Source organism: Garra rufa, chromosome 11 (genome assembly GCF_049309525.1).
Source record: "Garra rufa chromosome 11, GarRuf1.0, whole genome shotgun sequence".
NCBI classification, from domain to species: domain Eukaryota; kingdom Metazoa; phylum Chordata; class Actinopteri; order Cypriniformes; family Cyprinidae; genus Garra; species Garra rufa.
Window position 1 is genome coordinate 19,378,586 of NC_133371.1, and position 15,079 is coordinate 19,393,664.

Below are 15,079 nucleotides of genomic sequence, written 5' to 3' on the forward strand. Positions count from 1 at the left end.
GACGAATTTATTTGACACTTTTAATGTTTTTGGGGCCTCTGAGCATGATAACATTTTGAAACTACACGTATTTCCTAAGAATTTCTTGTTCTTTATATGTAAAAAGTTTTGATGAGTAAGAATAATGCAATTTAAAGATATATGAAAATAACTCTTCATCTTTTTTATTGTTACTTTCATAAATCACCACATCAACACCGTTCAAGATATCCCAAAGCCGTTCACAATATAGGGAACATTTTCCCTATATTCTGAGGATGATGATAAGAACATGTAATTCATGATGATAACAAAATGTTATTATTGCTTGCTTTACGTCCACCACTTCTGTTTAAATGTCATCGTTACCTATCTGTTCCATTTGTGTGTGGACATTGCTTTGCAGGTGACTCCTGTTATAAGACATCACTCTTAAGCGCTACATAACTAAGAATCAATTAGGAAAACGGTGCCCAGTTGGCACATGCATTCACAGTAACCCTCTGCCAGTTTGGATTTAAAGTTTACAGAAATGAAAGGGTTACATTTTTAAATCAACACACAGACAAATACACACTAAATATACAACTTTACCATCGAGTTTCATTTGTTAACATTGTTAACATGAACAATAATAAATAGCATTTATTAATGTTAATTAATATTAACCTAAAAAAGTACTCATATATTGTTTAAAGGTAAATTAGTATCTTTTAACATAGTGTATGTACTGTGAATTAACATGAACATGAACACAGTTCGTGTGGGTGTACAGCAATACACAATAAAGTGCTCAATAAACGCTTCATTCTTTCAAAATATCTTTAAAAATCAAGTTGGGTATTGTAATGGGGCGATATATAAATATAACTCATCTTAAAATGGTACAATTTTCAGATGTTTTGAACAGATAACAGCAAAGTTTGTTTTGTTGTCAAAGTTTGTCTTGAAATTGTTAGTGTTTTTTTTTATTGAATCAAAAATTTTAATTATGAAAATAAATGTCTATCAATGAAGATAAATCGCTCATGCTAAAAAGCTGTATTTTTCTTAATCTTTTGCTATGTGACTGAATAGGACAAGTTCATGGTACAGTTCAGTAAAAAATAAATAAAAAACAACAACTGCAATATACAAAGAATGAAAGAGTTCGTGACCCTTTATATTTTCTCAAAGATCAGACTATCAAAGTTCAGACTTATTTATGCAGATTAAACTACAGCAATGTGCAATGTGCAAATTGCATCTTCCTCAAAGATGGTCTTAAGCAAAACAGCATGTTCCACTGGTCTCTCTCCCTTTCACCCCTCCCCCCTTCAGTCACTCTTAGTGTCAACACAGACTGTCAGCCCAGTGACAACAGTTTACTGATTTCTTTTTTTAATTTTCTTTAATTCATAGAAGCTTGAATAACTATGATATTACCAGCACTTGCTCATAATGATTAGATCTCTGTGTGAAAAAAGTTTTAAAGAGTTTGGATGCTGCACTTTAAAGATATAAAAAATTAGGGTTATGTTTTTTAAAAAATCACCACGTCAACACCGTTCAAGATATCCCAAATCCGCTCGCAATTTAACATCTTCAGAATCTTCTCTTCATGTTAAAAAAGTTTGGTGTGAATACCTTGTTATTCTTAGAAGGAGTGTGAATTTGTTTACAGCCTGATTTTTCAAAAAATCCACATTCAAATCAAAATAGCCGGCTTCCTGTTGGTCTTAGCTAATGAGTTTGATTTAGAAAGTTGTCCAGATTGATGAGAACAATATATGTACAGAGTTTGGTGACTGTAGGAAAAACTAACCCCCCAACTTTTGTCAAAAGATGGCGCTATAGAGTGCCTGCTCCACGCCCATTTATGACCTTTTGCCAGTGTCTAACTATCATTAATATTGATGTGTGTGTTGAGTTTCATGAAATTCTAAACATGTTATCTGCTTCGAAAAGACAGGAATCTAATTTTAAAGTTTAACACGTTGCCATGGCAACAGCATTTGATTTATCATCGTACCCTTTACATATTCTTATCGGCCGTGTTTTGACATTATTTTGATGAAGTTTGAAGAAAATCAAGTAAAATTAAGAGGCTGATTTCAACGCATTTTGAAAATGACACGCTTCCTGCTACCAGTTGGTGGCGCTATAACTTTGACTCATAATAGTCACATTTATGGAATCGGCATCATACAACGAACAATCTGGTGAAGTTTCATCAGAATCAGGCAATGTGTGCAACAGTTATTAGACACTTCCTGTTTCTCATTTCTCGCCATAACTTTGTCGCCTTGCCACGGCCAAACCGTTCGAGATATCAAAAATCCCCTCGCAATTTAGCGTCCCCAATGTCTTGAGATCATGCTGACCGAGTTTGGTGACAATCGTATGGAAATCCTGGGAGGAGTACGTTAAATTCCAGAGCATGCGCTTTTTAAACAGCCCTAAATATCTCACTTCCTGTTGCGTTAAGAAAATGACATAGAGTACAAAAGTTGTTCAGCTCAATGAGTTCTATATGTGTACCGAGTTTCATATGTGTACGTTCAAGTATGTGTGCTATATGGCCCTAAAAATTCCAGGGGGCGCTGTAGAGTCCCCTTGCCACGCCCCGGTACCAGCCTCTGTGACGTCCTGATGGCCGCAGATTCCGACATGTGTGCAAATTTTCAAGAGTTTTTGAGCATGTTAAGACCCCCTTAAGTGCCCGGAAGGTTAACAAAAAAAAAAAAAATAAAAAATAAGAATCCTTAGGAAAACAAGAGGGCCTTCGCCCATTCTGGGCTCGGGCCCTAATAAGAAACGGAGCAGATCCAATAGGGTCCTCACACCATCGGTGCTCGGGCCCTAATAAGAAACGGAGCAGATCCAATAGGGTCCTCACACCATCGGTGCTCGGGCCCTAATTACTGAGCTATATGCGTTTAAAAGTAGCCTATATAAATGGTACAATGGCATTGCTCAGTTCAACGTGTTGGGAAATCGGGCATTTTGTCCCGCGTCAGCATTTATTCAACAGTTAATAACGCTCAACATTCAGAAGGTAAATATTACTCAGCCAATAAAGTGGTAAGATAAATTGGTAATATTTGTTTCTTCAACACTATCTAAAGTTTTAATGCCTGTATAAAACAATTTAATGCTTTTTAATGCCATTTAAGGCCTTAATTTTCGCAAAATCAATTTAATGACTTTTAATGCTTTTTAATGCCCCGCGGAAACCCTGTGTTAAGGATGTTTAGAGATCCTATTGAAAACAAAAAATTACCAGAGACGCTGTATTCTGCAAATATTGCATTGATTTTAAAGAAAGATAAAGATAGTACAGATCCTTCCTCTTATAGACCCATTTCCCTTCTTGGAAGTGATATTAAGATATTTACTAAAATTTTAGCAAATAGGTTAAGTAACTGTATTAGTTCAATAATACATGAAGATCAATCTGGTTTTATTCACGGAAGATTTTCTTTTCATATTGTACGCAGACTTATGAATGTTGTGTATAGAAACAAGGGTAAACATGATAAAATAGGCATTTTAGCACTGGATGCCCACAAGGCATTCGACAGTGTAGAATGGACTTGTATTTCAAATACTATAGAAGAATTTGGTCTGGGGCAAAATTTTTCTTTGTGGATTAAGATGCTGTACTTTTGCCCCTCTGCCTCAATTCTCACAAATAATCCTCTCCATTTCTTCTTTATCGTGGTACCCGGGGGCTATCCATTGAGCCCTTTACTTTTTGCTATCACAATGGAACCTCTAGCAATAAGTATAAGAAATCATCTGCACATACTTCCTGTTACAACCGGAGATGTAGAACATCACATTTCTTTATATGCGGATGATGTTCTTCTTTTTCTTTCAGAGCCAGAAAGGTCCTTACCCTTCCTGTTTGAGCTTATTAGAAAGTTTGGGGCCATTGCCTGATACACAGTTAACTGGCAGAAAAGTGAATTTATGCCATTATATAATAATATAGATTCAAGTTTTGTTAATAGTCGTCCTTTTAAAACTGTAAGCGAATTAAAATATCTCGGCATCACTGTCCCTAGAGAGTATAAAAGGTTGTACGAAACAAACTACAAAATCATGATAGATAAATTGAAGAAAGATATAGAGACTTGGCGAGTGCTCCCTTTAACAATGATTGGTCGTGTTAACGCAATCAAAATAATTACGCTACCTAGATTTCTTTATTTGTTTCAAAACGTTCCTGTCTTCTTAACCCAGTCATTCTTTAAAACACTTGATGCTGTAATCATGCCATTTATCTGGGGATTTAAAGCCCATCGTATATATAAAGCGCACATTTGTAAAACAAGAGAGGTCGGAGGATTGGGCCTTCCCTGTTTTCAGCATTACTATTGGGCAGCCAATGTAAGGGCATTAATGTATTGGTAGGTTGCATGTCCTGGGAAATCAAATGTTAGCCTTCCTGCTTGGCTGGCTATGGAGCAGGATATGCAGGAATCCTCCCTCCCTGCTTTACTCTTTGCAGAAAACAAACCTATAAGAACATTTAAGAAATGTAACCCTATTGTTGTAAATTCTCTTAAGATTTGGTATCAGCTCAGAAAGATCTTTAAACTCCCTCAGACCTGCTCTCTTACCCCTCTAGCCTGCAATCATGCATTCCCTTCCTCACAGTCAGATCGAACCTCTTTGTCATGGAAAGAAAAAGGAATTCAATCTATAGGAGATTTATATATAGACAATGTATTTGCTTCTTTTGCTCAGCTGAGACAAAAGTTTGATCTACCTCCCTCGCACTTTTTCAGATATTTACAAGTACGGAATTATGTTAAAAGTAATATCTCTAATTTTGAAACTTACAAGCCTCCTGAATAGCTTTATTTATGTATGACCTCTGAACTTGACTCGAAGTGTCTTGTCTCTAAATATGTTGATTATTTTAATGACTTTAGAACACCTTCTACACAATACATAAAAATGTCTTGGGAAAAGGATTTGGGGTTAGATATTTCAGAAGATAACTGGACTAGGTGCTGGAAGGCATTAGATCTTGTTCCATTAGCTCTAATTTTCAGTTAATTCAATATAAAGTTATCCATAGATTACATTACTCTCGTACCAAATTACATAATATTTATCCCTCTGTGTCACCTCTGTGTATCAAATGCAACTCTAATGAGGGTACATTGGCTCACTTATTTTGGTTTTGCCCAAAAATGTGTACATTTTGGACTGAGGTGTTTGGTCTCTACTCGAAGGTGCTTAAGAATGATTTTCATCCTGACCCGCTTGTTGCAATATTAGGCTGGGCTTCGTCCTTAGATAACTACAGTTCCAATCAAATCAGTTCAATATGGAATGACCACAGCAAAAAAGACAATTTTGTTGACGTGGAACAAGGAGTTTGCACCTAAATTTGAGACGTGGCTTAGAAAACTCAATAATGTGTTACATATGGAAAAGATTAGATATGAGATTTAATGACCAAAGAGATTTTTACAGATCTGGAAGCCCTTCTTTGAATATTTGGAAGATGATCAAGGGTAACTGAATTTAGCCTTTTTTCTTTAAGTAGGGTGGTTAAGTTGACAAAGTATAGCGGTGTGTAACAATTGTATCTTTCCATAATTGGGTATTTATTGGTATTGTCAAGATGTTTTTTTTTTTTTTTTTTTTTTTTTGGTGAAGATTCTGTATGTAGAGATGTCTGTATTATTATTATTATTATTAATTTTCCCTTTATTTGCTGGCATGGGGTTTGGGGGATTGTTTTGTAAAATGTGAAAAGCTTTAAAAAAAATAAAAAATAAATAAATAAATAAATAAATAAATATATATATATATATATATATATATATATATATATATATATATATATATATATATTTTGTGGCGGGCGTCCCGAGGATCTATCAGCGTCGCCCTGGCAACACACGAGCACCAGCTGGAACCACTCACCGCGAGCCAATCGGTCACGGCCCCAACGGCTTTATAAGCAGACTTCCAGAACCAGAGGACTGAGAATCATCTCCGATGCAGCGTGAGACTTACCTGATCTTTGTGTCATTCTTCCCGCAGACTCGCCGTGACCGCTTGGCTCCCCACTTCCGGGTTGCACGCACCGGGGTTACAGCACGTCTTTTGCACCAACCCCTTCACTGGCCACCGTCACTGGGAAGCTCACCTATCAGGAGGAAATCACCGCACCCCACGAAGACGACGACATCACCTCACCGCTCACCCGTATTGTTCATTTCTGTTGCACCGCTTCAATAAATCCACCCTCCGGGGCTCACTCAACTCTTGTCTTGTTGTTGCTGTTCCCCGCCCGGCCACAAGGTGGTGGAGAATGCGGGCATAAGCTGGGCCTGAGAACACCAACGAGCAAGAGTTTGTTTACGCCGCCATTTTGCCCCGCTACTCACTCTGGTTGTTTTTTTTCCTCTCTTTTTAGGCGCGCTCCTCCCCGTGGACATGGAGGACCTTGTCAAACAGCTCGCTTAGGTTAGCGTCCGTCAGCAGCAATGTTTTGAACTACTCACCGAGCAACATGGCCACATTCAAGGGTATTTGGCCGAACTACGGTTACCGGCCGCTCAGAACGTCCCTCTGCCGGACCCACGGATCACCGCTGCCCGACTACTACCCAAGCTGACCGCACATGATGACATTGAGGCCTACCTTAAGATGTTTGAATCACTCGCTCGCACCGAGGGGTGGGCGAGAGGTACTTGGGCTGCAGTACTGGCACCGTTACTCTCTGGTGAGGCGCAACGGGCGTATTTTTCCTTACCAGCGTCGTCCCAAAACAATTATAATGAGTTAAAAAAAGAGATATTGGGTCGGCTCGGGCTCTCCGCGACCACAGCCGCCCAACGCTTCTATGAATGGGAGTTTAAAACACGGTTGCCAGTCCGCACCCAGGCCGCTGATCTGATGCGGTTGGCCGAACACTGACTATTAGAAGATTCACCCTCCCCAGTTCAAGTCGCCGAACGGGTAGTGGTCGACCGGCTGCTGAGAGCCCTGCCCCGCTCGATGAGGCAGGCCGCCGGCATGCGGGGACCCAAAACCATCGCAGAGGTGATCGAGGCCGTGGAGCTGGCGGACGCTACCTACCATCGGGAGACCGGGGAGCGAGCGCAGCCTTTTCCCCGGAGGGTGGTCCAGGAGCGACGGCCGCCGGAAGGCACCCCACGACCAGTACACAGGCCGACCAGCCCCTGCCCACGGACCCACTGTCACCCACTGTCAAGGCTTGGATGGCAGGCTGTGTGGTCCACCAAAAACCCTCCCCAGGAGCACCGACGGCCACCGTGAGGGTCCGAGGATGTCACTTCCGGGCTATGCTGGATTCAGGAAGTGCAGTTTCCCTCGTGCGGCCTGACACCCTCGGGGCCCGGCCAGCCTCCAAAGCCCTGATGCCAATTACCTGTGTCCATGGAGATACACGTGAGGTGCCGACTAACCTTCTCACTTTCCACAAGGGTGGACAGACGTGGACCTTGGAGGTCGGTGTTTTAAAGGACCTGCCGGTCCCCCTGTTGCTGGGTCGAGACTGGCCGGGGCTAGACGCCGCCTTGGCCGCGACCACACAGCCTGCCCACGCCCGCCGCAAGCCGCAGCCTCAGCCGTCGCGGGGGTCTGGATACCGTTCCTGCCTGATGACATCTGACAGTGGGAGAGAGGGTGAGTCTGCCGCCCAACGCACTAACCTCTACCATGATGTATTCCAACAGGTCACCGGAGGAGGCGATTTCGGAAGGGCCCAAAAGGAGGACGATCGCCTTAAGCACTGCTGGCGCCAGGTCCGCATCCTGGAGGGCCAGGAAGTTTTGCCAGCTCCTCACCCTCTCCCACACTTCGTTGTGCAGAACGGCCTGTTGTACTGCGTCGCGGAGCGTCGGGGGGAAGTTAAACGCCTGCTGGTGGTACCGAAGGGGAAAACAGAGATGGTCCTTGAGCTCGCCCACGCTCACCCCATGGCCGGTAACCTGGGCACCCAGAACACCATCCAACGGATTCGCGACAGGTTCCACTGGCCGGGATTGGAAGCACAGGTGAAGAGTTTCTGCCAGGCCTGCCCCGAGTGTCAACGCACGTCACCTCGAAAGCCTCCCCCCAGCCCGCTGATTCCCCTACCTATCATCGGGGTGCCTTTCGAGCGGATCGTGATGGACATCGTGGGGCCATTGCCGAGGTCTGGCCGGGGGCACGAACATATCCTAGTCATCGTCGACTATGCCACCCGGTACCCCGAAGCAGTCCCCCTTCGCCAAGCCACCGCCAAAGCCATCGCCCGTGAGCTGTTTCTGCTCTCCAGCCGGGTGGGCATCCCGTCGGACATTCTGACCGACCAGGGAACCCCGTTTATGTCCCGGCTAATGGCTGACCTGTGCCGGCTGCTGAAGGTAAAGCAGATCAAAACATCCGTCTACCATCCTCAGACCGACGGGCTCGTCGAGACGTTCAACCAGACCCTAAAGCAAATGCTACGGAGGGTGGCGGCTGAAGATAAGAAGGATTGGGACCTGCTCTTGCCTTACGTTCTCTTCGGCATCCGGGAGGTTCCCCAAGTCTCCACCGGGTTCACCCCTTTTGAGCTCCTGTTTGGCCGCCAACCCCATGGGCTTCTCGACGTAGCCCGAGAGGCCTGGGAGCAGCAGCCGGCCATCTTCCGTACCGTCGTCGAACACGTACAAGACATGAGGAACAAAATCGTCAGAGTCATGCCATTAGTCCGGGAACATCTGGTGAGATCCCAACAAGCCCAGCAACGCCACTATAATCGGAAGGCCCAGCCGCGGGAGTTCCAGCCTGGAGACAGGGTGATGGTCTTGGTCCCGAATGCCGCCTGCAAGTTCCTCGCACAGTGGCAAGGACCGTACACTGTAGAAGAAAGGGTAGGCCCCGTAAACTACCGAGTGCGACAACCGGGTCGAAGACAACCTCTACAGCTGTACCACATCAACCTGTGCACCCTGAGGTTCTGCAATGACTACCGACGCCTGAACAAAGTTTCCGACTTCGATAGTTACCCCATGCCCCGGGTGGATGAACTCCTGGAGCGCCTGGGAAGGGCCCGGTACATCACGACCCTCGACCTCACAAAAGGGTATTGGCAAGTTCCACTCTCCGTTGACGCCAGGCCAAAAACCGCCTTCTCCACTTCATCAGGCCACTGGCAGTACCGGACCCTTCCCTTCGGCCTGCATGGCGCTCCAGCAACATTCCAGCGCCTAATGGATGTGATACTCCGGCCCCATCAAGCCTACGCGGCCGCATACTTGGATGATGTGGTGATCCACTCGGAGGTATGGGAGGACCACCTCGAACGGCTGAAGAGGGTGCTATCCGAGCTTCGTCGGGCTGGACTGACAGCCAACCTCCGCAAATGCCACCTTGCCCTGAATGAACCGAAATACCTGGGTTTCACCATAGGAAGAGGTCTCGTCAAGCCCCAAGAAAGTAAAGTGAAGGCGATATTGGAAGCCCCAAAGCCACAGAACAAAACCCAGGTACGAGCCTTCCTGGGGTTGGCTGGCTATTACCGTTGTTTTATCCCCAGCTTCTCCTCTATAGCGGCCCCCCTGACCTGACCAGGAAGGGGCAACCCGAGCGAGTTCGCTGGACTCAGGAAGCGGAGCAAGCCTACCAAAGTATCAAACAGGCCCTGACGACAGAACCCGTCCTGCGGGCCCCAGACTTCAGTTGCCCCTTCCTGCTCCAAACGGATGCTTCAGACACGGGATTGGGGGCCGTGCTCTCCCAAGTCCAGGAGGGAGAGGAGCATCCGATAGTATACATCAGCCGCAAGCTGAACCGGGCCGAGAGGAACTACGCTGCCGTGGAAAAAGAAGCACTCGCCATCAAGTGGGCAGTCCTGGACCTAAGGTATTACCTCTTAGGCCATAAATTCACTCTCTTTACAGACCATGCTCCTCTACAATGGATGGCCCAGGCCAAGGACACGAACTCCCGGGTCAGGAGATGGTTCCTGTCGCTCCAGGACTTCCACTTCGATGTGCGCCACCGGGCCGGTTCCAGCAACACCAATGCCGACGGTCTCTATCGGTCCTGGGCAGCTTATTCAGGTCTGTCAGGGGTCACTCCCCACCCACCCCCTGTCTCCCCTTTCTGTTTCCACCTCCAGGACCAGGACGTCGCTTGGGGGGGGGGGGGGGGGTGTGGCAGGCGTCCCGAGGATCTATCAGCGTCGCCCTGGCAACACACGAGCACCAGCTGGAACCACTCACCGTGAGCCAATCGGTCACGGCCCCACCGGCTTTATAAGCAGACTTCCAGAACCAGAGGACTGAGAATCATCTCCGATGCAGCGTGAGACTTACCTGATCTTTGTGTCATTCTTCCCGCAGACTCGCCGTGACCGCTTGGCTCCCCACTTCCGGGTTGCACGCACCGGGGTTACAGCACGTCTTTTGCACCAACCCCTTCACTGGCCACCGTCACTGGGAAGCTCACCTATCAGGAGGAAATCACCGCACCCCACGAAGACGACGACGACATCACCTCACCGCTCACCCGTATTGTTCATTTCTGTTGCACCACTTCAATAAATCCACCCTCCGGGGCTCACGCAACTCTTGTCTTGTTGTTGCTGTTCCCCGCCCGGCCACAATATATATATAAAAAAATTGAATAACTTTTTTTTTTTAATGCATTTTTCTAGATTTTTTTGTTGTTATTCTGTCTCTCACTGTTAAAATAAACCGACCATTACAATTATATACTGATAATTTCTTTATCAGTGGGCAAACATACAAAATCAGCAGGGGATCAAAAAAATTTCCCCTCACTGTACACTCGGTATCAAAACAAATGTAAAATGACAAATAAATGCATACTCCGAAAGTTCTCCACAAGACTTATACTAATAGACTAATTTATGCCGCCTGGATGCTCGAAAAATTGAACAGGAAAATGCACATTTTAAACAGCTTATTGTACAGATAAGTTAAATTACCTAATCTAATGCGCTGCTGCATTGTAACTCACAAACATAGGCTACAAACAGTAACTTGTACATTACACAGATAGAGCTGCACAATTCTGGATTAATTGAGAATCACAACTCCAATCACCAGGACCCCCTCTGATAACCTCATCTACCACCCTACCTCCTCCTGAGTGTGCTACACACAGGTAAGTGGGCTATACAAACCACCTGTAGTAACATACTTTTTTTCTGTATTTGCACAAGATACTTTTATAAACACTTAGACTACAAAGACTTCTACTTATTTATCTTTGCATTGCACTACAAATCATCTTGCACTCTGCGATGCTCCGATCGATCAGCATCGGCCGATAATTTTTAGAGATGCACCGATCTGGATTTTGGGGGCCGATCACCGATCACCGATCACCAAAAGCAGTATCTGCCGATCCCGATATTACCGATCACAGCGTCAAATCATAAATTCTTCAATATTGTTGTCTCATGTACAAACATTGACATTGTATTATTAGTATAAAAAGTAGGAAATGAGAAAGTATCATGAATTGACCAGTTTTATTGCAGGCTGAGGCAAATTTCAATATTGAACACTCTCAAGACTCTCATAGACAACTTGGACTCAGCTTACATAGAGTAAGTGTTGCTTACTATCTTAAACTGTCTTTTGGCAGTAATTATGTACAACACAACATTTCACTCTTTTAGAGCTGACACAATTTGTAAACTATGAACCTTAGTTTTTTCTGTGGAAAAAGTTAAATCTAATAAAAGAGTTAAATCTTAAAATAAAAAAATGATTATTTGCAAAATACACATGTGCACCATAATAAACATTTAACTCTCAGGAGGCTCTTTCTTAAAATCACAATTTAGAGTTTAGCAACAAGCTTTTTGTGGAAAAATAAAATAAATATGCCATACATATGCATATACACATACATATACATATACAGGGTGCAATTTGTGAAAAAAAACAGAGGGGGGATGCTTTTAGAAACTTTTTTTTTTCTCTCTCCATAGGGAGAGGTTGACCAAACTGTTACTGTAATCTGTTAACAACGCGCATTATACCCGTCTTTTTAGGCAAGAACCAGATAATGAGTGTCAGGTCATGAATTTTTTTTAATATGACAGAAGCTGTATTATGTGATCACAATTTAATAAAAACATTGTATTAATAGCAATGGTTTAATTTCAAACAACGAATACATTTTATAGAGAAGGTGAGCAAAGTATCAACGGAGCTTTTTGGAAACTCAGAATCAGTAAACCACTGCGTCGCAAAAAGATTCACTGTTTCGAAGCGCTCCAATCGGATCGCGAATCATTTGATTCAGTACGTTCAACTTCAAAGCGCGTATGGCGAATCATTTGATTTAGACGACTTTAAAGCGCGTATTGCAAATAATTTGATTTAGATCGGGACGTAGGAGCGGCTTCGCGGGACGTTTTATCCCCACCGTGGATAAAAATAATTCAGCAGAGGCAGGGATGCATAGATCAGAGGGGGGGAAATCCCCTCACCGGCGACGTCATCTTCAGTGTTAATGCGTTGTAGAGACAAAGAGTACTTCTATACTCTTTGGTAGAGACAGCCACGCCCATTAGGAGACCCTAGTCTGAGAAGTGGGAATGCGTGCTCTGGCGGCTGTTTGTTGTTGTAAACGTCATCTGATCGGCCTGCTCTGATCTATTTTGAGAACTCCGATCAAAACCGATAGCGCCCCTATCGGTCGATTGCGATCGGATGCCGATCGATCGGTGCATCTCTAATAATTTTATGACTTGATCGGTACTCACTTGGCCAATCTCAACGTGTGAGTTTGTCTCTTGTCTTTCCCTGCACCTGAGTCGACACAATGGCGATAGGAGTCGGACTGTTTCAGCTCGGTAAAGGTGGATCTAAGGTAAGGCGCTCATGTCAATCAACTATCATGGGAGCGGCCTCTGTCGGTGTGTTGTCACACCGACAAGAAGCTGAGAATGACCTCATTTTTAAAAGGTGATATTACTATTTAAGATTAAAAAAATACCACTGGGTGGATTTTTACCACTGTAGGGTGGTTGTGTACACAAACTGCCAACACCAATTACCTCTCTCAGTATGTGCGTCTCTCAAAACTGATTGGCAGCAGCACCGTCTCAAATAAAAGTGAAACTTTTTTCTTCAGGAACAGGTTACCTTTACGTTTCCTCGCTTGTGAGAAATGTCACATTGTTTTCGTACATAATAAAATGTAATTTTGTAGATAAAACTTTTTTTATTCTATTCTTTACCGTATTTAGGTTGGCCAGTGTCATTGTGGCTTTGGTTATTTTGCTGTTTGCCGTTTTAAGCTGTAAAAAATAACTGAAATTATGTGGCGAAGTGATATGGACATGTAATCTAACTGCCTGGAACTACGTTCGTCGTGCGCGTTACCCTGAAAATAATTGCAAAACTTAGGCATAAACACAATTTTAAAGGCATATTAAAATGTTCACTGTATAATGAGTGATTATTTATTACTCTGTTAAAACAATAGTTATATATATATATATATATATATATAACAAAACTACTGTAAAAATATAACAAAATATAACAAAAGCAACATCTATATTAATACTTTATCTGAAAAAATAAAAGATTAGAAAAAAGTTATGTAAAGATCAAAGCATCGGAATCGGCATTGGTATCTGCTGCAAAAATCCTGATCGGACATCCCTAATCTTTACATTTATGTTTATTTAGTATGTAGCACCATGGTCTTGCGAGACAACATTTGTTCCAGTCTATGTCCACACGTAAGAATGACAGTATAGTTTGAGGTTGACTTTGTAAATGTGAAAATATAAAGTCGATCAACCCCTACAAGCAAGTAATCTAAACATCTCTAATTGGCCACTGCATGCCATGTGAGCAGATCTCATTTCCCACAATCAAATTTTTAATTGCATCACTTTAATTGCAACAGTTGTAATCATTTTAGTGTAATTGTGAATGGGATTTTTTTTGTTTATGTACCACATAAAAGGGGGCACAACACCCCTGTGATAATTTTGCCCTTACCATATAAATTTGTGGCCCAAGCACTGTTTGATCTCTGTAGACTGTATCAACAATTAAAAACAAAATGCAGACAATTTAACTCAAACCCAGACAGGTTTGTTATTTCAGTCTTCATAACCACATAGGGTTGTGTATTCTTAGAGCAAAACAGTGCCGTGAAATATCAGCCTTTGGTGTAGTCATCTTAAACACTCAATAGACTGTCGACCATGCCCACATTAACTCTCTTTGAAACTCTTTGAAACCACATCCTGGGCCCCGGGTCATTCCACACTTACTTCAAGATTAGTGGCGACATGAGTGCTTTAAATAACAGTATCATCTCAAAGACACTATTAATCCAAATGCTCACGCATGAAACAAACACCCCTGTGAACTTATCATATGAAAGAACATTTCTGTTTTACTGTGAATCATCCCCACTTCCAGCGTCAGCCCAACCTACAAGCGATGCAGGAATTCGTCTAGGGCCCTAACGTGCCTGGGGGGCCCCGCTGGGAAATATACACATGTAATCATTTTAGAACAGTTACTGCCGAATAAACATTCTTTGTTCTCCACTGACAAAATGTAAACTGTGGTACACCAGCAACACAGTACAAACAAAGAGACACTTCTTTTGCCAAATGCTTATGTTTTCTCAAAAATAATCTGGGAAATGAATACCACTGTTTATGTGAACTTAATTCACATAACACTTAATTAATGGTGACTAGCCACAGCAACTTAGATATACACTGTTCATTATACATTCAGTATACATTTCCAGACTATTTGTCAACACTCTGCTCTACCTGGTCGACTGAAGCGGGGCCATGTGTCTTTGGAAACAGTCATCCAAGTGCACCGATGAAACTGCCTTTGTCTCTGTTTTGACCTGAATATGGACACAAACACACACAAGAAAACATTCAGAATTGCAATTCTTATGCTTTGTTCACAGAACACATTGCATTTGTTTTTCAAGAACTATCTTTAGGACTTATTATCATAATCATTAAGTGACGAAATCAGAACCGGTAACACTTCATATTAACTTTCAATAATAAATCATTAACACACATTATGTAATGTTTAACAGATCAGTACTATATATTCAA

The 15,079-nt window shown here is 43.1% G+C and overlaps 1 protein-coding gene across 1 annotated transcript in view; it reads right to left on the minus strand.

Moving 5' to 3' along the window:
- tcf25 (TCF25 ribosome quality control complex subunit) overlaps nucleotides 1-15,079 on the minus strand; it is a 142,703-nt gene that overhangs the window by 104,650 nt on the left and 22,974 nt on the right. The window contains exon 6 of the mRNA XM_073850891.1: nucleotides 14,774-14,856. Within this exon, the coding sequence (XP_073706992.1) occupies nucleotides 14,774-14,856 (83 nt within the window). The remainder of the gene's footprint in view (nucleotides 1-14,773; nucleotides 14,857-15,079) is intronic.